Consider the following 27,022-nt stretch of genomic DNA (forward strand, 5'->3'; position numbering starts at 1 on the left):
ATGAGAATGAAGTCCCCAGCCTTTTCTATTTTAAAATTATTTTGGTATATTAGAAATTTTTAATAAAATATTTTCTCTATAGTATTAAATATGCACACAGAGAGCAGAAGGGAATTTGATTAATAATATAGGCCAAGCTTGTGAGATTTGGTTAGTTAGGTTTTCACGGCAACTTTCCAGGCAGAAAGGGGGTGGAGCGTAAGGGATTGAATCCATCGGCCATTTAGGTGCATGTGGGGAGAGCAGCAGGTGTGTGTTCTTGACTAAGGAAAACCTATCATCTTTGGTCTTTCTATAGACCACTGTAGGCAGAGTGACAAATGATTCTTATAAAGGAACTTTGAGGCCCAGGAAAAAGCAGTTGTTAGCCCAGTTTCATGACCCAGAAAGCCTATCCATGATTAATGAATGGCAGGCCTATCACCATATCACTGCAGGCTCCAAAATGACACTTCTATTGTTTCCTGGTTGAGAGTCAGTTTATAACAAAGCAGGAGCATGGGCTCCACACCCCCCAGTACCTCCTCCACATCCAATTCAAAAGTAGAGTTGGTCACTGTTCCATGCTTTTTAACACACACACACACACACACACACACACACACACACACACACACACACACCGTCCTTCCTTCCTTAATGCCCTTGGTTTGTGTTATATTTTGCAGTGATTTCTACTCTTCAGTACTCTGAAATCGTCAGCCCTGGCCCCAGTAGCAAGCTCAAGTATCTTCAGTGCCATTTCCATGACTGCATTGATAGCATTAGTCTTCCATATATCCCATGTCAACAGTTGATTTTTAATTCTCCCTGCTTTCAGATATAAAGACATGTTAGAGTAACCTGATCTGGAACCCACATGTAGATGCAAATGAGCTAGCTACCTTCCACCAGAAGTTATAACCATATACCAAGGGCCAAGATCCTGCTGAAGGCAGTTTCCAGGCTGTGAAGCCTGCATCATTCAGTTGATTCAGTGAAATGATCCTGAACAAATCAGAGTCTATTCCATTTGTAAAACTTTCAGGAAATGATGTTCTAATTCTTCCCTAGCTTCCACCAGGGTGTTTAATTGCTTTCACTGGAAAAGAAAAATAGTTCCTCATGGTAGAAGTTTCATCTATGATTTTTGAAGCTGTATGTTATTTTATGAAGAACTTTCTTTTCAAAATAAGACTCTACCCACCTCCTCCCAAATGTTTATAGGGCATACAAATTAGCATCTGCAATTTTTCTTCATAGGGCAAATACTTTAAAATCTCTAGGTTACAACCCAAGAAAACAGTAGTAGTAGCCCTTTTTTATCATGCATCCAAACAGGTGGCAACCAAGCCACTTTTAATCTTTGATGACGACTACACTGGGCCAAATCATCATGGACATTTTTTTTTCATTTTCATTATTATCACTTTTTTTAAATAAAAAGAGCACTGCTACATTAAGTGGCATGCTTATTTTGATCTAAAAGTCATGGCTTAATTTTAAATACCAGTAACTAGTGTTACAGGTATGCACAAATGTATACTAGAGTTCCTGTTTCCCTTTATTAACTTTTACTCAACTAAACAGAAACAGATGAAATTAAACAAACAAGGAATAAGCAGCACCAGTAAATTCTTTAATGTCACCAGAGTAAAGTTCTTTAATCACTTACTACTGGTAGAAGTTCATTTACTAGTACCTTTCCTTCCATCTAATCATATACATTTGGCTAACATGGCTGAATGGCAATGTCATCTCAGAGCTACCTGCAATGGATTATTTTGAAATGTTCACTTCTTTCAGGTTCAAAGTGACTTACTCTACTGTGCAGAAACTCTTTTTAAATTTGATTTATAAAATTTGACGAAATAAAACAGACTCATCTTATGAAACTAGAGGTAGGCCAGCCTTAGGGTAACTAAGCTCATTACCATCAGAAGAGGAATATTTATCTACTGCAAAGGAGAAGCCTACCAAAAAGAGCCTTTCTTGGGAAGGCAACTCTGAGATCTCTTCAAATTCTGACTAATAAGAATAAGGACCTACATAAAGAAGAGTGATTGAGATAGAAGCAACTCAAACCTAAGGATGAAGGTTTTTCTTAATCCTCTTAATTTAAGGCTGGGCTTAACAGTAACACATTTACTCACTAATAGTTACAACTGCACCAAATCTAGTCTGTGTTGAAATATGGAATAACAATTTAAGTGGAAAAACTGGATTAGAAGCATGTGAACACTGATTATAGATATAAAAGAGAAAGCTGTATGCACATTCACAGTATTTTTAATATAATTTAAAATGACAGTTTAATATTTTAATTTTTTCTTCTTTTAGAAACTGCTTGGCAACACAGTCAAAATGAATCCAGAGCTAATAATGCAAGTTGAGTTTCTGATTCAATTGAGGAGAAACTGGATTTTGTACACTTGGTAGAAATTTCATGAGACTCATGCTGTATTTTAGTTTTGCAGACATAGCTTATTTTAGTATTACTTGGCTTGAATCTTCACAGAAGTTCTGGATAATAAAATTGGGATTATTTACATTTTAAGTGCAGGCCACACGGCACAGTTTGGTGAGATAAATCTATAAGAAATTCCCAAATATGAATCACATATGTGGGTGAGAATCTGGCCTGCAGACTTTAAGTAAATGCCTGTCTAATAAAATATTGTCAATGGCATGCACATTACTGTTAAAAGAGCTGGAGCAATTCATTTTAAGTTCTGGAACTCATTAAATGCATTTCTTCATGCTAAGATAATGCCTTGCATTTTTATTTTTTCTTGAACAAGCAGCAACAAAAATCAACCACAAAAGGGTTTATAATTTATATATTTTGAAATACTATCTAATCAAATATATCAGTGCAGGGAGGCCCTGGAGTAGCCCTTAGTGGCTTGAAGATTTATTTCTATATATGGTTTGTCTTCCATTCAAGGCCTTACAATATCATTCCAGAGAGTAGCTATTAAGTGAAGACCTGGGTGGGTACTCTGTTGATTCAGGAGATCTCTATAGTAGCTATTGTCTTAGAAAGATTCATTGATAAGTCTTAGAAAACCCTTTAAAAATCTGACAGAATTCAGAGGTCTCTGATCTCTGTTGTCTATTCTTCATCCCAACACCCCCCCACCCCATCTTCCTGCACTCTTATGTCAACTTTATACATGTGCATGTCCTCTTTATGCCACATAGTGAGATTTCGGGGGCCAGGTAAAGACCTGGGGACCAGAGTCGCACAAAAGGTAGGGAGTATGGGAGGTGGAATGCTGGAGCCTGTTGGCTTTCCTTGATCTACACACAGAGAAAGACCATATCACCTCAGCGAACTGGCTCACAGGCTCAGAGAATGCTTATGTTTACTCTCCCACCAATGCTTGGAATCTATTAGCGCAGGGCAAGCTCCTCTAGAGGCAATTAGCGAATATTCTCAGCACTTAAGGGTATGTGGCTTTTGAACAAACTACACCCTTTTCCCTTTAAGCACCATTAATCACACTGGGATCGTTGCTTTCATAAATATTGGCCAAGAAGCAAAAATTGAGTTGCTTGGCTGGTACCAAACGAAAACGAAAAACTATGAGAAACCCTGAAAGTGGAAAATCTATTCAGTATAGTACCAAGTACTCCACCATTGATCAGCTGCTTTTAAAACACTTCAGATAAAATCACTTCTTTAGGAAAAAGCAAAACAAATTATTGGAGCCTGTTTGGCTTTGGAGGTTTACAATTTGATGATTTTCATAATATGCTGGGTAAGTTAATACCTATCACTCATTTACATTTCATTATCAGGCTGCTGTATAATTAGATGTAAAAAGAAAACTCATTTGAACAAATCACCTTCACAAATAAACCACAGGGTTGCAAATGTGGGTCTGCTTAACTCACATTTAACTAGATTTTTATATAGTAAATTGATACCTTTTTCTAAGTCCAAAACAGAATATGCAGAAACATAACTGCAAAACCTCATGATATAAAAAGCAATAGTTCTTCCTACCTAGCATAAACTATAATTACTTAAATCTACGTGATTACTGGTCTCCACATTATTTTAATTATTAATCCATCTAAGATTTTCAAAAATTAAAATATTGACTCAGAAAGATCCTATTGCATCAAGATGTCACAAGAAGTGAAAAGCTGGAGTCTAGAGACAGCTCCTAGTTTGAGCTTTGTCACACTAGCTGTGTGACTAGGTGAAATCTCTTAACTTCATCTGAACAAGGTTTCTCATCCAGAAAATGAAGGTGATCTCTAAGGTCCCTTCTAGTTTTAAAATTCTGTGACTCTGTTACATATATAAATCTAAAGCAAGACATACATAAATTACTTCAATGAACACCTTTCAAACTATCAATTTGATTCATGAATCATGTACTGAATCAAAAGATTAGGAAGATAAAACAAAAATTTGTTTACAAGTGGATTAAGTTCCCACAATCTTTAAAACCAACTTCTTGACATGCATATGGACCAATAATCACTTGTGAACCACAAGGTCAGTCAATACTGCTATTCATGATTCGCTGCTGCCAAATTTTTCTCAGTTTCCCAAACAAGTTCAGCTCTTCCTCTGTGAGAGTCATGTGATGAGTTTAGTAAGGCCACTGGTGTGGTAGTACATCAGGGATGTATCCTTCTTATAACTCTTTTCAATAATTTTGTAGTTACTTAGGATATAAATATTTGATTCTACAATTCATCTTTATATAAAAGTATCAAAGACTGAAAAGTACCAAATAACAGGCATGAAAAAAATTTCATTTGTGATGCTTTTCTTACTCTGCAAACACGCCAAAAATTTAGCTAATATTTTAAATATATTTCACTGGTTCTAGAAGGCAATTGTGTCTGGCTGAGAAGTGACCCTTAGGTACCTAGCAGAACCATCTGGAGGCCCAAGTGGTACCCCAGACTAATTACATCAAAATTTCTAGGGTCAAGGTCCAGGCATTACTAATTTTAAAATACGATGCTAAGGCTGAGAAACAATGCAAGTTAAAACCAGACTCTCTTCTAGCTAAAATACAGGAATGCTGGGTAAAAGGCACTGGCACAGGTGGGCAAGGTTTAAAAAGAAATCAGACTTCTCACTACTCACACTTTCTTTCTTCCTGAACAGAGAAACATCAGAAGTCACTTCACTAGAAAAGACACCCTTCACAAGAGAGCAAACATTTAGAATGGGCATAAAAACCAACCAAGGGCAATGACACTGGGAAGTGATCCTTCTCTGTACTTTGCACAACTGAGAGGCAGACATTTTGTTTGCTGACCTGCTGGTGACAAGTACCTACTGCGAGGACTTACTTTCTCCTGCATCATCACTAAACAGCATTTCTGACTCACCAAGGGATTCTGACAGCCAGAATTATAGCTTCTTAAAAAAGAACAATTTGATCCACCAATGCAAATCCAAAACAAATCAGCATTCCCGTGTATATTACAGTTCATGAAAATTTGACAACCTTTATCTAATTTTATTTGAAGTCAGGAAATATGAAATAACTCCAATTCTTCTGATTAAAATATTCATTACTCTTGACTAAGATTTCACCAACACAATCTAAACTAGCAATCAACTTACATTTGGCCTTGAATTTTGTTAATTCCTCACTTTATGAGGCACAGAAAAGCAGCCCTCCTTTTAAAGAAGGGGGAAAAGTAAAACCAACACCTTTATGGACCTCAATGACACTTCAGTCAAACATTCCAAAAATAGGAGGGTGATGTGCACACAAAATTAAACATACACAGAAAATTTCCACATAAATACAACACACTATAGGTAGCGCATAACGAGATTCCTAATGAAGGATTTCAACTAGAAAGATCAACAAGTTCCTGATAACTTGTCATTATGACTTACTATTTATCTTGACAACCTTTTTTGGAATGCAAGCCATCATGTGAAGTTTTGTTTTTCTGAAAGATTTTAGAAGTCAGGCATGCCCTATCCAAACAAAGTGCCTGTCCAAAACTTCCTCTAACAAATGTTTATTAAAAATTAACAAGTCACTAGAATAGGTATTCTCCACTAAAGCCCTGGCCGCATGACTCTGGGTTCCTGACTCTTGAAGACATGCCTTCCAGTTTCCTCATTCATCTTCCTCTTGCTCCTCACTCAAATACAGGCCACCCAAGGACTTAATACTTCTCAGCATGGGAGGGGGACTCAGCACTGCTGCATTACCAAACATGAGGGGATGGCTTGAAGGGTTCACCATTTCAGAGTCTGAATCACTGGATTCAGTTCCACTGCTGGTGGAGCCCTCAGTCGTTTGCAGGGGTGCCAGCTGGTCCTCTATGCCACAGGTATGCCCTGTCTGCACGATGAAGACCTTAGAGGTGGGACCCAGGAGAGGTGTCCCATTAGCCAGCATTCTACCTTCTAAACCAGCCAGACTGGCCAATTCTCCCTCTTCATGGCCATCACGACTATCCATTGCCTCTGGGATTGATGCTACCTGGCTAAGGATGAGTGGATCTGTCTCTGACTTATTGTATCTACTGGGAAGATTTTGTAAGTATGGCCTTTGTAAGATGGGGGAACAGTTTTCATAAAGAGGACCCTGACTCAGGAGAGTATCTTCTCCCATCCTTCTCTCTGTAAGGTCATGTTTGTTTTTGGAAACATAGTCTTGAGACCCAATCCTTTCCCAACTGATATTTGGACTTGAACTTCTGCTGCTGGGAGACAATGCTGTGGCCAGGGGACTTTGACTGCCTGAGCCCCTGAACATCTCATCTATCAGAGAGCTATGTCTTGGGAGTCTGGGGCTCCCACTCATGTCAAAGGTGATGTCTGCTGAATCGTCATCAAGCAATTCTCTGGAAGGAGGCCAGGAAGACTTCACAGAGTGAGGGGATGCCCTGTGCCTAGCTTCTATTCGCCTCTCATCCCTGGAGAGCAGATAAACACCGCTGGTCAAATCACCCTCATAATTGTCATTTGTTTGGGACTGTGACTGGGACGTTTGTTCCCTGAGAAGATCGTATTCACTATCTACATCACTGCAGTCAATGAAAGGAATAGAAGTGCTGCTGCCTCTAGCAGCCCTGGATGCTGGACCTGTGCTTGGCTGCGGGGGCTGAGGTTTATTCTGCTGGGTCCTATCCTTAACGACCTCCTCCTCTTCCTCTGTTGTTGCCTTCATGCCTCCATCGGCCTTCTTGTTACCCACTGGGCTCTTCTGCAGACCAGGGCTTTGGCATGACCCACACTCGGTGGTGGAAACTTCCAGTTCCTTTCTTTGCTGGCAGCTCTGGCCACCTGGGGATTCAGCACCTTCTCCAAGTGTGAGGCTGGCTCTCTGCTGAGCCTGGGTGGGGTGGGGGCAAGAAAAAGATGAAGGAATGGGAGAGAAAAGGTAGATTGTTACACCAGAGCTGGGAAAAAAACAAGACATCAGAGTCTAGTTTATTAACTCCTCTTTAAGCTTTGAGCAGCTGTATCACCAAATAAAGGCTGCCTCCACTGTATTAGGACAGAGCACTCTGACAAGAAGTAGGCAATCCTGAGTGCATTTGGTCAGTATCCAGAAAGCTCTTTCAGGGTATGGAAACTGACAATGCAGGGTCTCCAGCAACACACGTTAAGTAGTGTCTCTGTTTTCTAGGACCCATGGTCTCATACTGGGTTTCCAAAGTGTCTTTGGAATGAGTCCCTCTAGGCCACAGGCTTCCTGGAGGAAGCATGAACAGGGGCAGAAGATAACACTTCACGGACCCCAGAAGGCAAGTTGACAAGTATTTTAGACAGATGACAAAAAAACTTCTCTGTTTATACTTCTAAGACTAGAATGAACAGGTTAGGGGGTCTTTTTGGATTCACACAGTGAAATCTCCTTCATGTTCTTTCTCAACAATATTCTTATTTCCTTGTAGAGAAAACCCTGAAAACCTATCCAGAGACCAACTCCAGGGAAAATGATCCTTTGCTACCCTCAGAACAAGAGTGATAATGTCTCTTGTTGCCAACCGTGGTCACTGCCCTGTAACACGAGCTCTGGGAGCTCACCACCCAGTCCATTGCCAGAGAAAGGTTCTGACCTTGGCACCAAAGGGGAGCTACACCCATCAATTGCAAAGCAGGTCCTGATCTCTGCACAGAAGTGTATGTGTTAACTGGAGGATGGGCTCTGCCCTCCTGGCTTACATGGAAGGTTCCACCCCTCAACTGAGTAAAGGCCAACAGAGCAAACTTCTCCATGGCAAGAGCATGGGAGGGAGGATAGGAAGTCAGCTGAAAAGGACACACTCCAGGGCCACTGAGCCCAGGATGGGGGCGTGCAATGCACAGAGCATGTATCTGCTCAAAGTCGGGGTGCACAACTGGACTCTCCTCCGTGAAACACCCCCAAAGGTAAAGGGAGGAAAACTCGAAAGCATGCTATGAAATGCAGAACTTGGCAGAGGAAGTCAGGTGAAAAACAGAGCTATAGCAGTGGATCACCATTACTGACTTGTTTTGGCACTTCTGAATTCGGCTCTGTAGGCTGCACTGCAAGGCTTCGGATGGAATGAATCTTGCTGTGTTTCCTTGGGGAAAACATATAATACAGCTAAAGTTAGGCTAGTTGTATATTTTTTTTCTTAATGAAAAATACCAGTAGTAGACCCTACCTAAAAAATGAAGGTACCCAAAATAGTTTGTATAAATGCTCCCTGGAAACAGCCCCAGTCACCTTTTCCATAATTCTTGCAGGTTCCAGGAATACTTAAACCTTGAAAAAGTTCTCAGCAATCCCTTGTTCCCATTTGAGAGGTATACCTGGTTAGGAGCCCAGCAATGGAGCACTGTCTAGTTACAGGAAAAGTAACTAGGAGGAAGAAGTTAGGGGGCCCACATATGCTCTGAATTGCTAGCTATGGTCTAATGAAATCAATTTGTGCTTTTGGGGTAATAATTTTCTAGATCAGTTCTGTAACAGGGGTGTTAACAACTAATCAGTTAACTCTTTCATAGTATTAATTTCAGAGGAGAAGACCTGCCCTGTGAACGAATTTATAGACTCAACAGTAGAAGAAGCTGGCTTTAATACCACTAACTCCTCTCCTCATAGTTCCCCTTCCTTAGTCTGTCTCTCTCCTCTCCAGTGAACAAGCATTAGGAACTTCTCATGTACACAAATGGCATGAAACTGTATAAACATTAAATTCCAATGTATAGCCAACTTTTCTTCAAAATACTCCAATACTCCCTCCATATCACTAACAATAGCTACAGGCAGGAGAAGAAAAAGAGTTCCAGAAACACATGTTAAAATGTTAATTCTAAATAGTAAGAATATGGGTGTTTGCTGTATTCTATGTACCTTATTGTAATTTTTAAGTGTATTAAATGAAAAAAGAAAAAGATTTAAAAACACATGTACTAAACAGTCCTTGGAGCACCATCACTCACCCCTTTACCCTTGGATCTTAGTCCCTCTGGGTTCTCTGCTTCTCCCCATCTGGCAGGCAGTGCAAGGCTTAAGGGCAGTGGGCTCCAGAGCCAGCCTCCAGAGGCTGCTCACCAGCTCAGAGACCTGGGCTGGTTACTCAACCTCTTTGAAGATGTAGTGTCTACATCTTTAAAAAGGAAGTAAGACAGTACGGGCCTCACAGTGTTGGTATGGGTTAACATACCAACCCATACCAACCATATGTGTTGGTATGGGTTGGTATGGGTTGGTATGGTAAGACTATGAGTTAACATAGTAAAGAGCTTGGAATACTGCCCAGTACATCCTATGAGCAATAAACATTTGCCAACAACATCAATAATAAATCCAGTTTCTTCTCCTCCAAACTTTATTTAATTGAAAAGTTTATAAAAATACTTTTAGTACAAACCCCCAAATATTTAAGGACTAATCAATGAGTAAGTTTTACAGCACTGTATCTCCACTGTAATGTCTTGTTCCTTTTCCCTCCCTGACTTCTGCTGGCTCCTTTTTCTTCTTCCTCACTTGTTTCTCTCAGTCCATTCTCCTTACCGCTTCTCACCTTGAGTAAATGCTGCTGTGCTCTCCAATGTGCCTGTCTAACACTAAACTGTCTGAACTGGCCAAGGTGACTATGAAGCAGTGATTGCCTAACTCACCAAGCCTGGTTGAAGCACCATCTCACAGCAATTGCTCAGTTACCTGGAGAGAATGACTTGATTCCTCCCATATCAGAAGTAGCATGGAAGTTCCTCTTACCTTTCAAACTGCACTTTCTTATGTCCTCCTTCTTTAACATAGTCGAGAACCTGCTTCTGAGTCCGACCACTAAAATGAAGACCGCAAGAGGAAAGGGAAGAAAACACCAAGGCATTCTCATTTAAACACACAACACAACAGTCCACTATCTTTACTTCCCTTCCATGATGGGGAGATATGTGGGTTTTCTCAGTTAGCCAGCAGTATAAGCAGACTAAGAAAAACAATGTTTTCATGTCTGGTCTACCTCTTGATATTTCCCTTAAAATAAAAGAAAATGTTCAATTAACTAAACCACTTAATTCTGTGATTGGTTATTATGCAAACATTCTGAGTGTGTATGCTTTGAGAAGGCAGGGATAATTTTGTTTTCACCATATATCCCCAATGGCTAGAAGAGCATTTGACATGCAGTAGATGCTCAAAGTGCTGAAAGAATGAGTGAGAAAGTGACCCAATGATAGACCAGTCTACATAGCATTTTATGAAGCTACACCAAATGTTAATAAGACACTTTTGCTTTTACAAAGGAAGGAAATCCTTTCTGAATTAGAGAGCCCCATTAAGAGTTTACTGTGGTAGGTAGATGGCCCTGTGCCTCACTGACATTCAGACAATGTAGCAAGGGTCTGCCAAGGAGCCTGCTGGGATGACCAAGCAAAACCCCATTAGCAAACTGGAGACTGGCTCTGACTTTATCTCCTTGCTGTATACCACAGCAGCTGCAATAGGTAATAGCATAAGGAAAGTCTCAGGGGAAGACAGAGAGGTGTGAAGTAGAATACTTACCTGAATCGAAATGATGACCCTCGGCTAAAGAGAACAGGCTTTGGCTTTGGTTTGGGCTCTTCAAAAAGTCTAAAAAAGGCATGATGTTCAACACAGATTTTCCAGAAGGATTTGCAAAAGTCCCGACTGGCCATTAGGAATTCCAAGGTATCCTGGTACGAGCTCTGAAAAGAGAAAATACCACTTTGGTTTTTATCCATTACCCATGGACACTGGGTTGAAAACAAAAAAGAGACAGAAAAAAATCTGTCCAATAAAATTTCAATTGTGTATTTTATTATAGCATGACCATAAATTCATATATTTAGTAAAATATTGTTGTTCCTAATGACAAAATATAGTTATCATTCAAACATTTTATTCCCCACAGAATTCCTTAGAGGAACTAACAGAAACCAGGGGTACTCAGCAAAAATCATATTTCTTTTGACAAAATTCATAAATAAATTGTGTTTACTTGGTTTACATTTCCTTAAAAATCATCCCAGTACTAAAATTCCTTTTTGCCTCCTTAAAATAACTGAAGTACAACTCTTCTTTCTGTTTTCTCCCTCATGGTTCAGGCCAACTTTATTTTATTTTTTATTTTTTTCTTTTTAAAATATATTTATTGATTATGCTATTACAGTTGTCCCATTTCCCCCCCACTCCACTCCATCCTACCCACCCCCCTCCCTCCCACATTCCCCCCCCATAGTTCATGTCCATGGGTCATACTTATAAGTTCTTTGGCTTCTACATTTCCTACACTATTTTTACCCTCCCCCTGTCTATTTTCCACCTATCATCTATGCTACTTATTCTCTGTACCTTTACCCCCCTCTCCCGCTCCCACTCCCTTATTGACAACCCTCATGTTCTAGTTGTTTGCCTAGTTTGCTCTCGTTTTTGTTTTATGTGTGGTCGTTAATAACTGTGAGTTTGCTGTCATTTTTACTGTTCCTATTTTTGATCTTCTTTTTCTTAGGTAACTCCCTTTAACATTTCATATAATAAGGGCTTGGTGATGATGAGCCTCTTCAACTTGACCTTATCTGAGAAGCACTTTATCCTCCCTTCCATTCTAAATGATAGCTTTGCTGGATACAGTAATCTTGGATGTAGGTCCTTGCATTTAATCTTGGGTAATGTAATTATGATGTGCCTTGTTGTGTTCCTCCTTGGGTCCAGCTTCTTTGGGACTCTCTGAGCTTCCTGGACTTCCCGGAAGTCTATTTCCTTTGCCAGACTGGGGAAGTTCTCCATTATTCGTTCAAATAAGTTTTCAATTTTTTGTTCTTCCTCTTCTCCTTCTGGCACCCCTATAATTCGGATGTTGGAACGTTTCAAGGTGTCCTGGAGGTTCCTAAGCCTCTCCTCATTTTTCCAAGTTCTTGTTTCTTCATTCTTTTCTGGTTGGATGTTTGTTTCTTCCTTCTGGTCCATACCATTGATGTGAGTCCCAGTTTCCTTCTCATCACTATTGGTTCCCTGTACATTTTCCTTTGTTTCTCTTAGCATAGGCTTCATTTTTTCATCTGTTTTTCGAACAGATTCAACCAAGTCTGTGAGCATATTGATAACCAGTGCTTTGAACTGTGCATCCGATAGGTTGGCTATCTCTTCGTCGCTTAGTTGTATTTTTTCAGGAGCTTTGAAGTGTTCTGTCATTTGGGCCATTTTTTTTGTTGTTGTTTGTCTTGGCGCGTCTGTTACTTTAAGGGGCGGAGCCTTAGGTGTTCACTGGGGCGGGGTAACGCTGGTTGCTGCGCAGTGATGCTGTACGTGGGGGCGGGGCCGAGAAGGAGCAATGGCGCCCGCTTCACTCTCCTCCGGATTTCAGTCTTTCACTCCGCTACCCACAATCAAACTGGGCCCCTCTGGCGCTGGTTCCCGAGTAAGTGGGCCTGTGCACACTCTAGGCCCCTGTGGGTCTCTCCAACGACCTCTCCTGTGAGGCTGGGAGTCTCTCCTGCCGCCCCAACCCCCAGGGGTGCTTTCAATCAGAGGTTTGAGGCTTTATTTCCCGGAGCTGGAGCCCTGGATTGCGCAGCGGTCTGCTTCTCTGCCCGCCATTCGTCCAGTTTATCTGTGGGCAAATGTGGTGCCGCAAGGTGCTACCCGCCACTCTGCCTGCCCCACTCTCCGCCAGTCTGAGTCCGGCCCTCTGGGTTTATCTGTGCAAATGTGGGACCGCAGGGTCTGCTAGTGCTCGGACTGCCTGCACCATTTGTCCCACACTCCACCAGTCTCAGTCCCGCCACAGCCACGAGAGTCCTCTCCACCCCAGTGCCGTCTCCGCCCCTCCTACCAGTCTGGATGAATGATTATTTTCTGTTTCCTTGGTGTTGGTCCCCCTTGCTGTTCGATTCTCTGTCAGTTCTGGTTGTGCCAGGAGGCGCAGTGTGTCTACCTACGCCGCCATCTTGGTTCTCCAATCCCAACTTTAAATATTGGTCTTAAGACTGGTCTCTATCAAAAAGTATATGGCTCAAGCCCACAGGTGGCCATACAAGAAGAACGTTTTTCCTTCTGGAGCACAAATGTATTGGTCAAGACTGAAAAACTCATGTCCTTTGATTTTGGAAAGAGGACACGGTAATTTTCTATTCTCGGATGGAATGCCCCCAATTTACGGGGCCATATTATATAAATAAAAGTTACCACAGTCTTTAACATTCCTAGCAGTTCCAACTATTTGGGGGATCCCACAGTTCTGGGCAGTGGAGTGTCAACTTACGAAGAAGTTGTGCTGTAATTTTTTCATATGTAAATCAGCCTTTTGGAACACAAAATGCATTTTTCCCATGGAAAACAACAAATAATGGGTGCCTGCTTCCAAGGTCAGGCCATAAAAGCCTACTTAAACCATACTGTAGCTAAACTATAAGCTTAGATTTCCATTTATAATCTTTTTTCTATGGGAAAAAGCACTCCCAAATACCGGCTGGGGACATCAGTGATATATTATCCATCTCCTCCACTGCTATTTTCTGACCCAGCCCCAGTATAAGCAACATCTGTAGGGTTTCTATGGGAAGTGGACCTGGCTAGCTCCTGACAGTGCACTGTCAGAGGTCTGGGATAACAGCAGGCCGTCAAGTGTTTGGAGCTGCTGCTGTGTGGGCAGGGATATGCCTGGAATACGGCAGAATGCTAAATAGGGTCTTAAGGTGGCCCAGAGGCTGGAGACACAGCAACTGCAGAGCTCAGGTTATTTGTTGGGGGTAAGGTTAAAGCTGATGGTGTTTGCATAGGTACTGACTCTCTCCCCAGGCACACATCTGTGCTACCTATCCTTTACCTTCTTTCTACTGAGAGTAACAACTGTGGCATTAGCAAGCACTTGGATACATCTCTCCGTAAGACACTCAGACACCTGAATGGCTGTTGGCCAATTTCAGCCTATGACCTAGCTTGGCCCACTCTATCCCAATGGCTCACAGGGAAGGCTCAGCAGGTGTCCCCCTTTTCTGGGAGCCACTTACATTTGCATCTGGGCGGAGCTTGATGAGAAAGCGCTTCCTCTTGAAGCTCAGCTTCCGCACCTTTGCCCAGTTGAAGGCATTGATCTTCGTGAAACCCTAAGAAGAAAGGTATTAGCCAGTGAGCCAGGAAATGCACAATAAGCAACATGGGAGTTGGTTTGTGTTGCTTATGGGGAACAGCAAGGAGGACTGATGTCCAATGGCTCTGTAAGAATTCATTTTGTTGGAGAACTGAATCTGCAGCTGTGGGGGTGATGCTGGTTCCTGGATCATTATTTCTCATTGATTACATGATTTGGCATTCCAACTAAGTTTGCTTCCAGGGAAGAAAGAGGCTAGCCGAGGGAATGATAAAGAGAAAGATAAATAAAAATAAAAATCATAATAACCACCACAATAATTAGCCATCATCACTTACAGCATGCCAGGCACTGGCCTAAGGACTTTATAGATCTTTTCAAACCTTACCCAAAAGCCAGTGAGATGGCTTTGCTTATCTTCATTTTATAGATGTGGAATCTGTAGCATGGATATATTTTAATTTGGCCAAAATGACACACTGAATGGCAGAATGAGATTCCTGAGCATGTGTCTTAACCAGCAGCTGCAACACCACAGGTTAGCAAAACAGAAGCAACATTGCAGGTTAGCAATCATCCCTTTGTCCACATGCCCTGGCTCCCATGTCCACTAGGCTTCCAACAGCATAATCAGGACCTGGGAAGGAGGTCCTAGGTCAGCGAAGTGTCCAGAAAGGACATCCTCATCTTTGATAACCATGTGGGAAGTGGTAGACAAATAAGAGGGAGTTGCCAGACACCAGCTCCTGTGTGTCCTATCATATCAATTAAAAATAGAATTCCTCTTGAGCCCCTTTGAACACCAGGACCATTTATTTAAGTTGGTTAAGAATGAAGCAATTACACACTGAGAAGAAGATTAATTCCAAGATACAGCTTTTGTACATGATTAAATTACTGAGCAATTCTCAGTATTTAGATTGTATCCAACATAATTAAAGCAAATTAATACAATTGTGAGGCATTTCTTTCCCCCCTCTATGATTTTTAGAAATGTTTAAGGAATTTAATTTTGAAATTTAATGGTAGAATTGAAAATTACACTTAGTTTATTGTTGTGTTTTTTCATCAGAGAGTCCTACATTATTTTTGCAGGTCCAAACCTATTAGGAGGAGTCGCCTCCTCAAATACCACACTGTTTTCAACATATCACTCCTTAGTATCCCGTGTGAAACCCAACTTGAACTCCTTTCTTGGGACATGGGTCTGTGATAATTAGTGTCCCTATCACAAACATCTGATATATGAGCAGAGAATCATAGGCTATTTTGGTAAAATAAGAAGGGGGAAATATACCAAACTGGGCAGAGCTCAAAAAAGTTTTAGTTCATACACACACTTACACCTTCAAAACTGGGTGAAATCAGACTCTATTGCATGAGAAAGACAGATGCTTTCTCCATACCCATTTGAAACCAAAGCATAGATTACCGACTTTTGTTTAAAAGAAAAGCCTTGAGAAGACTTGGGGGGGTTGGTGAATATGTTCATTATCTTGAATTCATTGATGGTTTTACAGGATATACATATATAAGAACTTATCAAATGGCACATTTTAGATATGCGTATTTTATTATACCTCAAGTATCATTTCAGACTGCAGAAAATCCTATGTCCTTAAGAAAAACATAGGTAGACTTCCGGCCAAGATGGAAGAATATGTAGATAAACTTTGCCTGTTCACACAACCAAAAGAAGGATAATAACAAATTTAAAACCAAAGAATAACCAGAACTGCCAGAAAAACGAACTGTATGGAAGTCTGACAACCAAGAAGTTAAAGAAACATTCATCCAGACTGGTAGGAGGGGCAGAGATGGGAAGCTAGGGTGGAGAGGATGTGAGGCAAGGTGGCAGCTGGCAGAATGCAGCAGGCAAAGTGGTGGCTGGTGGACTGGGTGGTCCCACATTTGCATGTGGATAACCCAAGAGGAATAACTGGGGAGAGAAACAGGCCCCGCAACCCAGGGTTCCAGCATGGGAGCAGAAAGCTTCAAAACCTCTGGCTGTAAAATCCTGTGGGGGTTGTGGTGGTGGGACAAACTCCCAGCCATACAGGAGAGTTCATTGGAGAGACCCACAGGGTCCCAGAATGTACACAAACCCACCCACCCAGGTATAAGCACCAGAAGGGCCCAATTTGCTTGGGGGGGTGCAGGGGAAGTGACTGAAAGCTGGCTGAGAGCTGAGCAAGCTCCATTGTTCCCCCTCCCCCAAACACAGCACCATGAGACAATGACATGGGTTGTCCTGCCCTGGCAAATACCTAAGGCTCCGCCTCCTTACAACGTAACAGGTGCACCAAGACAAAAAATTATGGCCCAAATAAAAGAACAGATCAAAGCTCCAAATATAGAACTAAGTGATGAACAGACAATCAACTTATCAGATGCAGAGTTCAAAACACTGGTAATCAGAATGCTCACAGAAATGGTTGAATGTGGTAGCAAAATAAAGGAAGAAGTGAAGGCTATGCAAAGTGAAATAAAGGACAATACACAGGGAACCAACAGTGAAGGCAAGGAAACTGGGACTCAAATCAACAATTTGGACCAGAAGGAAGAAATAAACATTCAACCAGAACACAATGAAGAAACAAGAATTCAAAAAAATGAAGAGAGGATTAGCAACCTCTGGGACAACTTTAAATGTCCCAACATCTGAATCATAGGGGTGCCAGAAGGAGAACAGGAAGAGCAAGAAATGGAAAACTTATTTGAATAAATAATTAAGAAGTTCCCTAATATGGCAAAATAGACTTCCAGGAAGTCCAGGAAGTTCAGAGAGTCCCAAAGAAGTTGGACCCAAGAAAGCACACACCAAGTCACATCATAATTACATTACCCAAGATTAAAGAGAGGGAGAGAATCTTAAAAGCAGCCAGAGAAAAGGAGACAATTACCTACAAAGGAGTTCCCATAAGACTGTCAGCTGATTTCTCAAAAGAAATCTTGTAGGCAAGAAGGGGCTGGAAAGAAGTATTCAAAGTCATGAAAGGCAAGGACCTACATCCAAGATCACTCTACCCAGCAAAGCTATCATTTAGAATGGAAGACTGTACTTTCAGGGATATGAAAGTATACTATTTCTATAGTTCGTTACTAGAATGGAAGGGCAGATAAAGTGCTCCCCAGATAAGGTCAAGTTTAAGAAGTTCATCATCACCAAGCCCTTGTTATATGAAATGTTAAAGGGACTCATCTAAGAAAAAGAAGGTCAAAAATTATGAACAGTAAAGTGACAACAAACTCACAACTATCAACAACTGAACCTAAAAACAGAACAAAAACAAACTAGGGAAACAACTAGAACAGGAACAGAATCACAGAAATGGAGAGATCACATGGAGGGTTTTCAGTAGGGAGCAGGAGGGATGAGAATGGGGAAAAGGTACAGGGAATAAGAAGTATAATTGGTAGGTACAGAGTAGACAGGGGGAGGTTTAGAAAAGTATAGGAAATGGAGAAGCCAAAGAACTTATATGTACAATCCACGGACAGGAACTAAGGAGTGGAATGCTGGTGGGAGAAGTGGTGCAGGGTGGAGGGGAATAAAGGGTAGAAAAAAAAATGGGAGAAGTATAATAGCATAATCAATAAAAATATGTACATATATGAAAAGAAAAACATAGTTAGGATCCATCCAAGTGCAGTGTGCATTTTGCTGCAAAATTACTGCAGTACAGACATGGCTCTTATAAACTTATGAAACAGCTATATCTTACAAGTGGATATTATGTCTTTCTTTTCAAGTTAGGTAAATCTGTAATCAAAAATAGGCTTATGGAAAACCCAAATTAGGTTTAAAGAAAAGTGTGAAAAAGGTTGTTTTGGAATCCAAAATCTTGATCCTATTATACATGTTCTAAGCATAAGTCCAATAGAAAGATATAGATTTCTGTGATCCTATAAAGTGAGTAAATGCAAAGAAATCTATCATGGTGGATTGATAGAATTTGTAAGTTGAGTGCCTGGAAAGAAACAGAAGCCCTGAGATGAGGTTAGTTTTACCCTATTCACCTAAAAATAACTATCAGGGGCCTTAGCTTGGACCCCATAGCATGGAATCAGAGTTGAAGGGCCAATTCTTATCTCCCCAACACCAAGGGAACTGAGCTGTGTTCTAAATGCTCTTACCTGAAACACTAGAATTCCTGTGTTCGCAACAGCCAGGTTGATCTTAGTACCTTCCCTGTCCTTAGCTGGGTGCAACCGGATCCCATACATCTCCAGCCTACGGGCAATCTCCAGGAGTTGGAAATCTGATTCTGCTGGTGTTTGTCCACTGAAAAAACAAAAATTAAAGAGAAAGGCCAGGAGATTTGAATTCTCTGTGTCTATTTGAGATTAAGGAGCTTCTCTTGGGAAATAAAAAGGTATTTCATCACAAACAATGGGGCTACCAGATTAGATGACACCCAACCCCCCATTCATTATAAACCCAAGTTGAGTAGCTTGAACAAAAGCTCTATTCCTTGTGTAACACAAAACCCCAAAAGTCTATCTCAAATTTGACTGTTTTTTTTTTTTTTTTAATCTCAAAGAGCTTCCTTTAAGGTCATAAAAAAGCAAAACACTATCATGTTAAAACAAGTTTTTAGTCACTTACAATAGACCTAAACTTGCAAGCAAAGTTCAAGGCATATTATCGTATTATTATCAGGACTCAAATGCCTTCCTTAAAACAACACCACAAACAAAAGGCACAGAGAATCCTTTGAAAATGTTTTACTGATCCAAACAAAAAAACAAAGTGGAGATGATACAAAGGTTCTAGATTTTCACAATATTCTTACTTTGTCCCTAGTGTACCATGTCATTTTCCCAATTTCCTATTAACTGGCCTTATGTTCTCCCTTTTATTCCAAAGCATCGGTTGTCCTAAAATTCCAGTGTTACTTAGGTCTCACAGGAAGACAAGCCAAGAGGCCTGGAGCTCTGGTTTTCAGGGGTAACCTGTGTATTTCAGAGTCTAGGATGAATAACAACACCATGTAAGCTGCTGTGGTCTTCCCCTCACCCTTTGCATATTTCTTCCAATAGTTACAGTGTCTGTGCATGTGTGTATACCCATCTATATCAGAAGGATAGAGAGAAACAGTTAAAAGGAAGCACAAAGCAACAAACAAAACTTACATGTGGTTATGGTGAAATTCCACAATTTTGTCTTCTAGTGCATCTTGCTGAGGTATGTACTTATTTTTTGCTAAGTGCTCTCTGTCCGATGCTTCATCAAAATCCCCAATCTCGGCTACAAGGAGACAGAAAGAAAAGCCAGCCACATATGCTTAATGTTCCACAATCTGTTATATTCCCAGTGGAATATTCGCCGACTAGCAAATCAGAAGCTAGCTGACAACACATAGCGATCCCAGCTGGTGGGTTGCATAAGGGCTAGATGCCAGAAGATGTGGACATGAGGACATATTTAACAATTGTTCTAATATGAAATCATGGTTTCTTCTTCTCATATGTAATAGCTGGAAAGAAAACTTCAGAATTATCTATCTTTAGCCATTCATGTTCCTGGTTTGTTTCTTTCCTCCCTATCCAACTAGAGGTCACTTCTGTTCTAGGTAGTAATTTGAGACATGGTTTTTGACCCATGACTTCTAAATAAGCCCCCAAATTTCAGAACTTCACAAAATCAACTTTGAAAGCCTTATATACAACAATGATCAGTGCAAACTCTAAATCTTTTATCATGTACAGAAAAGACAATTGTAAATAGGTATAAAGGTATGCAATCCAATTTGGGTAAAAAAAAATTACTGCTTACTAAATTTCTTCTAGTCCTCATACCAGAAATGACTGGTTAGACTACAAATACTTATGAACTTTAAAAAAAAAACATTTTATTTAATTTTTAGAGAGAGGGGAAGGGAGGGAGAAAGAGAGAGAGAGAAGCATCAATGTGTGGTTGCCTCTTGTGTGCCCCCTACCGGGGACCTGACCTGCAACCCAGGCATGTGCCCTAGACTGGGAATCGAACTGGCGACCCTTTGGTTTGTAGGCCAGCACTCAATCCATTGAGCCACACCAGTCAGGGCTGCTTATGAACTTTTTTTTTTAAGTATATTTTTATTTATTTATTTTTAGAGCGAGAGGGGGAAGGAGGGAGAAAGAAACAGAGAGAAATATCAATGTGTGGTTGACTCTCACACCCCCAACTGGGTACAAGGCCCACAACCTAGGCATGTGCCCTGAGTGGGAATTGAACCAGCAACCCTTTGGTTTGTAGGCTGGTGCACAATCTACTGAGCCACACCAGCCAGAGCTGCTTATGAACTTTTTGTCTACAAGAAATAGGATGTATCTTTGTCTCATGTAACATCAACATAATCCCCAAATTATTGTAGTTGGGAAATTTAAATGGTAGAGATTTAAAACAATAATTGTACCTTGACAACAACAGTTCCAGCTCTGTTTATGCTGGTTTAATACCTCTGGGACAGCATGCCATTTTTGTTTATGTCATATAGTCTGTTACAAGCTTAAAAAAAGTAGTCTAATGACCAGAGCCCAGCTGTTTTGAGTAAAAGCAAGTGAACTGTTGCTATGAAACCTACCTCCTATTTTGTCACGTGAAGCAGCTTGTCATACTTTAGCCAATGCCCCTCCAGGACTCCTGCAGGATATGGCTTATACGTAACCATAAATCTTACCCACTGACAATTATTTGCTCTGCATAAAACAGTGCCAACTCACCTGGCACCAGCTGGAAGAATTAATCAATCACTTCCTACAGCTATGACAGGTCAGTAACACAACTTCCTAATTGCCTTTTCTAGACTAATTTTTCCTTCCCTAAATACAGTAAAATTGCCACTCTCCATCACAGAAAACAGCGCAGAAGTTGGGGGGATCTCTCTGGCCATAATGCCATCTTCATTGGTTGCCTTGACGATGGTGGTATTGACTTTTCATACCTTCTATCTGGCCTCGAGAAAGAACAGTTCATTCTCATTCTTCACATAAGTTACGTTCTATGAAGACCCCTTGAACATTAAATTAGCAAATACTAGACCATTGTTCCTAAAAGAAATACAGGGTTAGGGTTCTGCAAGACTCTTGAAATGACATTTTTGTCAACTGACCTTGTTTTATGTGTGTTTATGTTGAGAGACATATTTTATATATATTATTAATTCATTAACATGGAACTTGCAGCCAATAGCACTATCACTCATGCCTGAAAGAAATTATCTGATACACATATTTATGTTCTCTGTAAGGCACATCGCAGCCTTCCTGCACTTAGGAGCACTAGGCAGCAATTCAACATGACACTTGGGGACTACTGTATACAAGGGAATCACCAACAAAATGCACAAAAATGCAAAAGTGTGGTACTAAAGAGACCATGAAAAGCACCCCCTTTTTTATGGTATAAGAGCTGAAACAGGAAGGCAAAGTACAACCTTTTTTGGCCTAAGCTGGGAACTAAGTGTGCGTGGGGTGACTCAGATATTTCACCGTCTCGTATATGTCTGCAAATGACCAAAAAAGCACCACAAGTATTGATTTGGGGGTTACAAATAACTTTTATAGAGTAAGTGAATTTGCAAATACAGACTATATAATATAATGAAGATTGTCTGCATGTGGGGGCCTCACCTAAATCCTAATTTCTTGTGAGCTTTAAGCTTGGGCTTCTTATTGCATATGGATTTTAAAACACACTCTCTTCCATGGGTCAATATGATAATGGAGTTAAGAATTCCTATCTTTCCTTTGGCATCAGGGTCAATACACCTGTCTTTTTTCCCCCCCTGAGTCACTTGCCTTTCACTGCCCACCTAAAATTCAATGGCAATATATGACTATGACATTCATTTTCTCCTCAGTGTTCTCTTCTTTGAAATATAGAAATAGGCTCCACCTTATTTATGGAGAGTTTGAAAGCTGACAAATATTCAAGAAATGATTTAATATTTTTAAGTATCTTTATGCCAAGATATCTTATTAGCTTATGCATATAGTAAATTTCATAGCAGTCTACTCACAGCAAAAAATAGGAACAACAAGAACACCCCAAATCTGTGATTTTACTAAATGAAATCTCATGAGGATATGCTTGAACAAACCTATTGGCTATGCATGGTCTTCAGCATGGAGACACACACAACCTGAAAATGTGGCCCTGCCGTGTTTCTGAGTCACCCAAGTGGAATTTTAACATCAGGGTTATCTAGTGATTGATTCTTCATCAGCTTGTCCTACTTAATTGATTCATAGTAAATTAAAGAAAGTTAAAAGTGAGAGAGAAACAAATGAAAAAATAGAGATTATCTGAAAGACAACTCCATGAGTTCAAATAAAAGAAAGGAAGATTTTTTAAAAATTCAGATTGCATATATAGATATATGTGAGATAAACATATAGCTCACTCAAGATAATTTTCCATCATTATTAATATAGCTTCTGCACAAGGGAGATGAGTTGACCCCTCATATCTTACAGGTAATGTAAATAATGATCAATAATTTTAAACAAGACTATTCACAGAGGATTGTGAAATTTCTCCTTCCATGATTGAGTGCATGAGTGCTTAAAAATGCAGGGATGGGCTTTAAAAATATGAGAAGATTATAAAAATATTTATATGTGTGTCTCATCACTGAACAAATAGTATTCAAATAACAGGCATACTTTTGAACCCATCTATTTCATTTTCTCTGGAGAACTCAAGATTCTCGGGTAATTTTGAGCTTCTTGCTGGTGTCTAGGAAAGAGGGGCCAATCAGACAGAGCACATGGTTTTCCGAGTGCCAGCCAGCCTCCACTTCCTGTATGTGCAAGTGAGATTTACTGCGTTAAAAGACTTTAAAAAGGAAGAAACATAAAAGGAGGAAACAGGCACAAAACTAAGTAGCATCAGGAATATTTGAGTAAAGTAAGTTGCTTTTCTGCTTATAAAAAAGCTCAGGATCATAAATGTTTTATAAAGTTACTATCTAATAAAGAAGCTTCATTCATTTAAAAATTTTCCATTGTTTGGAAGGGGAGGGTTGCAGGTGAGTGATATAAAGAAAGAAGAATATGTTTATTGCATACCTACCATGTACTGGGCATTTAATTTTCACGGCCTTATGAAAAAGTTTTATTATTTTCATGTTCCAAAAGAAATAACATGTAGTGGGGAGGGGTGGGTGGATAACATGCCAGGGCCATCAATCAACTAATAGAAATGGGGTCTGCCTGATTCAAAGCCCTCCTCTCTCCACTATCATATGAAGAGCGAAGACCAAACACAACAGACAAAAGCTATGTAACTTTCTGTAACAAAGCTTCCTCACTTGTAAAAATGGGGATAATAAGAGTACTGATTTCACAGAGTTGTTATGAGATTTAAATGGGATACACAGTGCTGGCACTTAACAAAGGATACCTACTTTTGTTTTTGTTTTTTTTCCCCTCACATCAAGTTTTCAAATTTATATGAAAATATCTCTCTGCTAAGTCTGGTAGATATTCAATAATGCCCATATACCAAAAAATAAAATAAAAAAAGGATAAGCATGGTTTATAGAAAAACCTCACCGTATTAGACTAAGGTAATTTTTGACTACTAGGAGTGACATTTCCTATAATCCTTTGGAAGTCTCATTAACTGGGCAGTTATCAAACAAGATGAGGCTGATTATATGGAACTGCTTTGTATACATTGGAAATTTTAAAATGATAGCATAATATTTTTTTATGCTAGTGCTTATACATGTTGACCTTTATCTATATACATAACTACTTTCCCAAAACAGCATGTGTATATTCCACTTTAAGTAAATTCTGCCTTGTCCAAGAGAAAAGAAATAAATGCTCAGGTGGATTGTCAGTAAGCCTTAGAATGAGCACAATCTATTTATCCTTTGTCTAGATTAAGAAAGTTAAAATATTTCATTTCAAGCATCACTAGGATTTAGTCTAGCTACAGAGCAGAATACAAGAAATGAAATCTTTGACAGTTTTATGTCTATGGCTAATGAGCCATATTCAATGATAAAGGACAGAACAAGTTCAGTCTACTTGCCCCTGTCCCTCTAAGCTTCTCCTTTGAGACAACTGAGATGTCAACAATTGCACTAGTCCTTGAAAAGGGTAGATAAACACCAGAACATAGAATTTCTGGATCAGTGTTTTGGTGATATGCATATTAAATAAAATTAGGAGTACTGTTTTCCACCCATAAGCATTCATGCTAATAGCAAAAGAACATAAAGACATTAGTATTGTTTTTATGGATGTGATTTTCCTTCCAGTCAATCAGATCATTGTGTTATTACCAATGTGATTTCTAAAGAGAACCAACAGAACTTACATTGTACAATGTGTGAAATCAAGAGAGCAGCACTGGTGTCATTACACGTCAGCCTGCCCTGAGCCAGATCCTGCTTCACTTGCAGAGCAAACAGGTACCTGCGAACACAGAGAGAGATGGGCATCATAAACACAGAGATGGGCAGCATGCAAAGAGGTGGGGAAAGTCCCCATCTAAGTCAGGTGTCAGGCTCACCCCTGGCAATCTGTCCACACTGTGAACAACTGAAGAGAGATGCATAAACCAAGGAAAAGAATGCCTGCGAGGCTGGGATGAGTTCCTGGTGCCACTGACTGCCATGCAGATACTCATAGATTCCTGAAAGGACTGGGAGACATGTGCTGTAATCTTCTCACACAATGAGTGATATGTTTCATTTTATATGGAGAGATACAGTGATAAAAAACATAAGACTGTGACTTACCATCCTATATATTTTTTTAGGGCACAGCAAACATTTAAAAATTTTTCACAGATCGGGAGAACCAAGATGGCGGCGTAGGTAGACACACTGCACCTCCTCGCACAACCAGAACTGACAGAAAATTGAATGGCAAGGAAGTCCAACCCCAAGGAGATAAAAAAATGAACGTTCATCCAGACCAGTAGGAGGGGCGGAGACGGGCAGCTGGGGCCTGAGAGGACTCGCGTTGCGTGGCGGGACTGAGACTGGTGGAGTGTGGGACGAACAGGGCAGGCAGTCTGACCACTAGCAGATACTGCGGCCCCACATTCACGCGCAGATAAACTGGGACGAACGGCGGGGAGCCAAGCAGACCTCGCAACCCAGGGCTCCAGCGCAGCGAAATAAAGCCTCAAACCTCTGAGTGAAAACACCCATGGGGGTTGGGGCAGCAGCAGGAGAAACTCCCAGCCTCACAGGAGAGGTGGTTGAAGAGACCCACAGGGGCCTGGAGTGTGCACAAGCCCACCCACTTGGGAACCAGCACCAGAGGGGCCCAATTTGATTGTGGTAGCAGAGGGAGTGGCTGAAATCCAGCAGAGAGTGGAGTGGGCACCATTACTCCCTCTCGGCCCCTCCCCCATGTACAGCATCACAGTGCAGGTACCAGCGTTACCCCGCCCCGGGAACACCTAAAGCTCCGCCCCTTTATGTGACATACACGCCAAGACAAACAAACAAACAAACAAAAAAATGGCCCAAATGACTGAACACTTCAAAGCTCCAGAAATAATTCAACTAAGCAGTGAACAGATAGCCAACCTATCAGATGCACAGTTCAAAACACTGGTAATCAAGAAGCTCACAGAATTCGTTGAATTTGGTTGAAAACTAGATGAAAAAATGAAGGCTATGCTAAGAGAGACAAAGGAAAATGTACAGGGAACCAATAGTGAGGCGAAGGAAACTGGGACTCAAATCAATAGTGTGGACCAGAAGGAAGAAAGAAACATCCAACCAGAAAAGAATAAAGAAACAAGAATTCGGAAAAATGAGGAGAGGCTTAGGAACCTCCAGGACATCTTGAAACATTCCAACATCCGAATTATAGGGGTGCCAGAAGGAGAAGAGGAAGAACAAAAAATTGAAAACTTATTTGAACAAATAATGAAGGGGAACTTCCCTAATCTGGCAAAGGAAATAGACTTCCAGGAAGTCCAGGAAGCTCAGAGAGTCCCAAAGAAGCTGGACCCAAGGAGGAACACACCAAGGCACATCATCATTACATTACCCAGGATTACACAGAAGGAGAGTATCTTAGAAGCAGCAAGAGAAAAGGACACAGTTACCTACAAAGGGGTTCCCGTAAGACTGTCAGCTGATTTCTCAAAAGAGACCTTACAGGCAAGAAGGGGCTGGAAAGAAGTATTCCAAGTCATGAAAGGCAAGGACCTACATCCAAGATTGCTCTATCCAGCAAAGCTATCATTTAGAATGGAAGGGCAGATAAAGTGCTTCTCAGATAAGGTCAAGTTAAAGGAGTTCATCATCACCAAGCCATTATTATATGAAATGTTAAAGGGACTTATCTAAGAAAAAGAAGATAACAAATATGAACAGTAAGAATGACAGCAAACTCACAGTTATTAACAACCACACCTAAAACAAAAACAAAAGCAAACTAAGCAAACAACTAGAACAGGAACAGAACCACAGAAATGGAGCTCACATGGAGGGTTATCAACAGGGGATTGGGAGGGGGAGAGAGGGGGGAAGGGTCAGAG

General features: G+C 40.6%; 1 protein-coding gene across 3 annotated transcripts in view; it reads right to left on the bottom strand.

The window, feature by feature from the left end:
• Positions 1 to 27,022, bottom strand: part of FARP1 (FERM, ARH/RhoGEF and pleckstrin domain protein 1) — a 388,385-nt gene that overhangs the window by 66,263 nt on the left and 295,100 nt on the right. For all 3 annotated transcript variants that reach the window (XM_045186721.3, XM_045186722.3, XM_024578871.4), the window contains exons 6-13: positions 24,836 to 24,933; positions 19,654 to 19,768; positions 18,655 to 18,802; positions 14,438 to 14,533; positions 10,971 to 11,134; positions 10,182 to 10,250; positions 8,460 to 8,535; positions 7,067 to 7,316 (exon numbers count right to left, since the gene is read on the bottom strand). In XM_045186721.3, the coding sequence (XP_045042656.2) occupies positions 7,067 to 7,316; positions 8,460 to 8,535; positions 10,182 to 10,250; positions 10,971 to 11,134; positions 14,438 to 14,533; positions 18,655 to 18,802; positions 19,654 to 19,768; positions 24,836 to 24,933 (1,016 nt within the window). The remainder of the gene's footprint in view (positions 1 to 7,066; positions 7,317 to 8,459; positions 8,536 to 10,181; positions 10,251 to 10,970; positions 11,135 to 14,437; positions 14,534 to 18,654; positions 18,803 to 19,653; positions 19,769 to 24,835; positions 24,934 to 27,022) is intronic.

Source organism: Desmodus rotundus, chromosome 13, assembly GCF_022682495.2.
Source record: "Desmodus rotundus isolate HL8 chromosome 13, HLdesRot8A.1, whole genome shotgun sequence".
Lineage (NCBI taxonomy): Eukaryota > Metazoa > Chordata > Mammalia > Chiroptera > Phyllostomidae > Desmodus > Desmodus rotundus.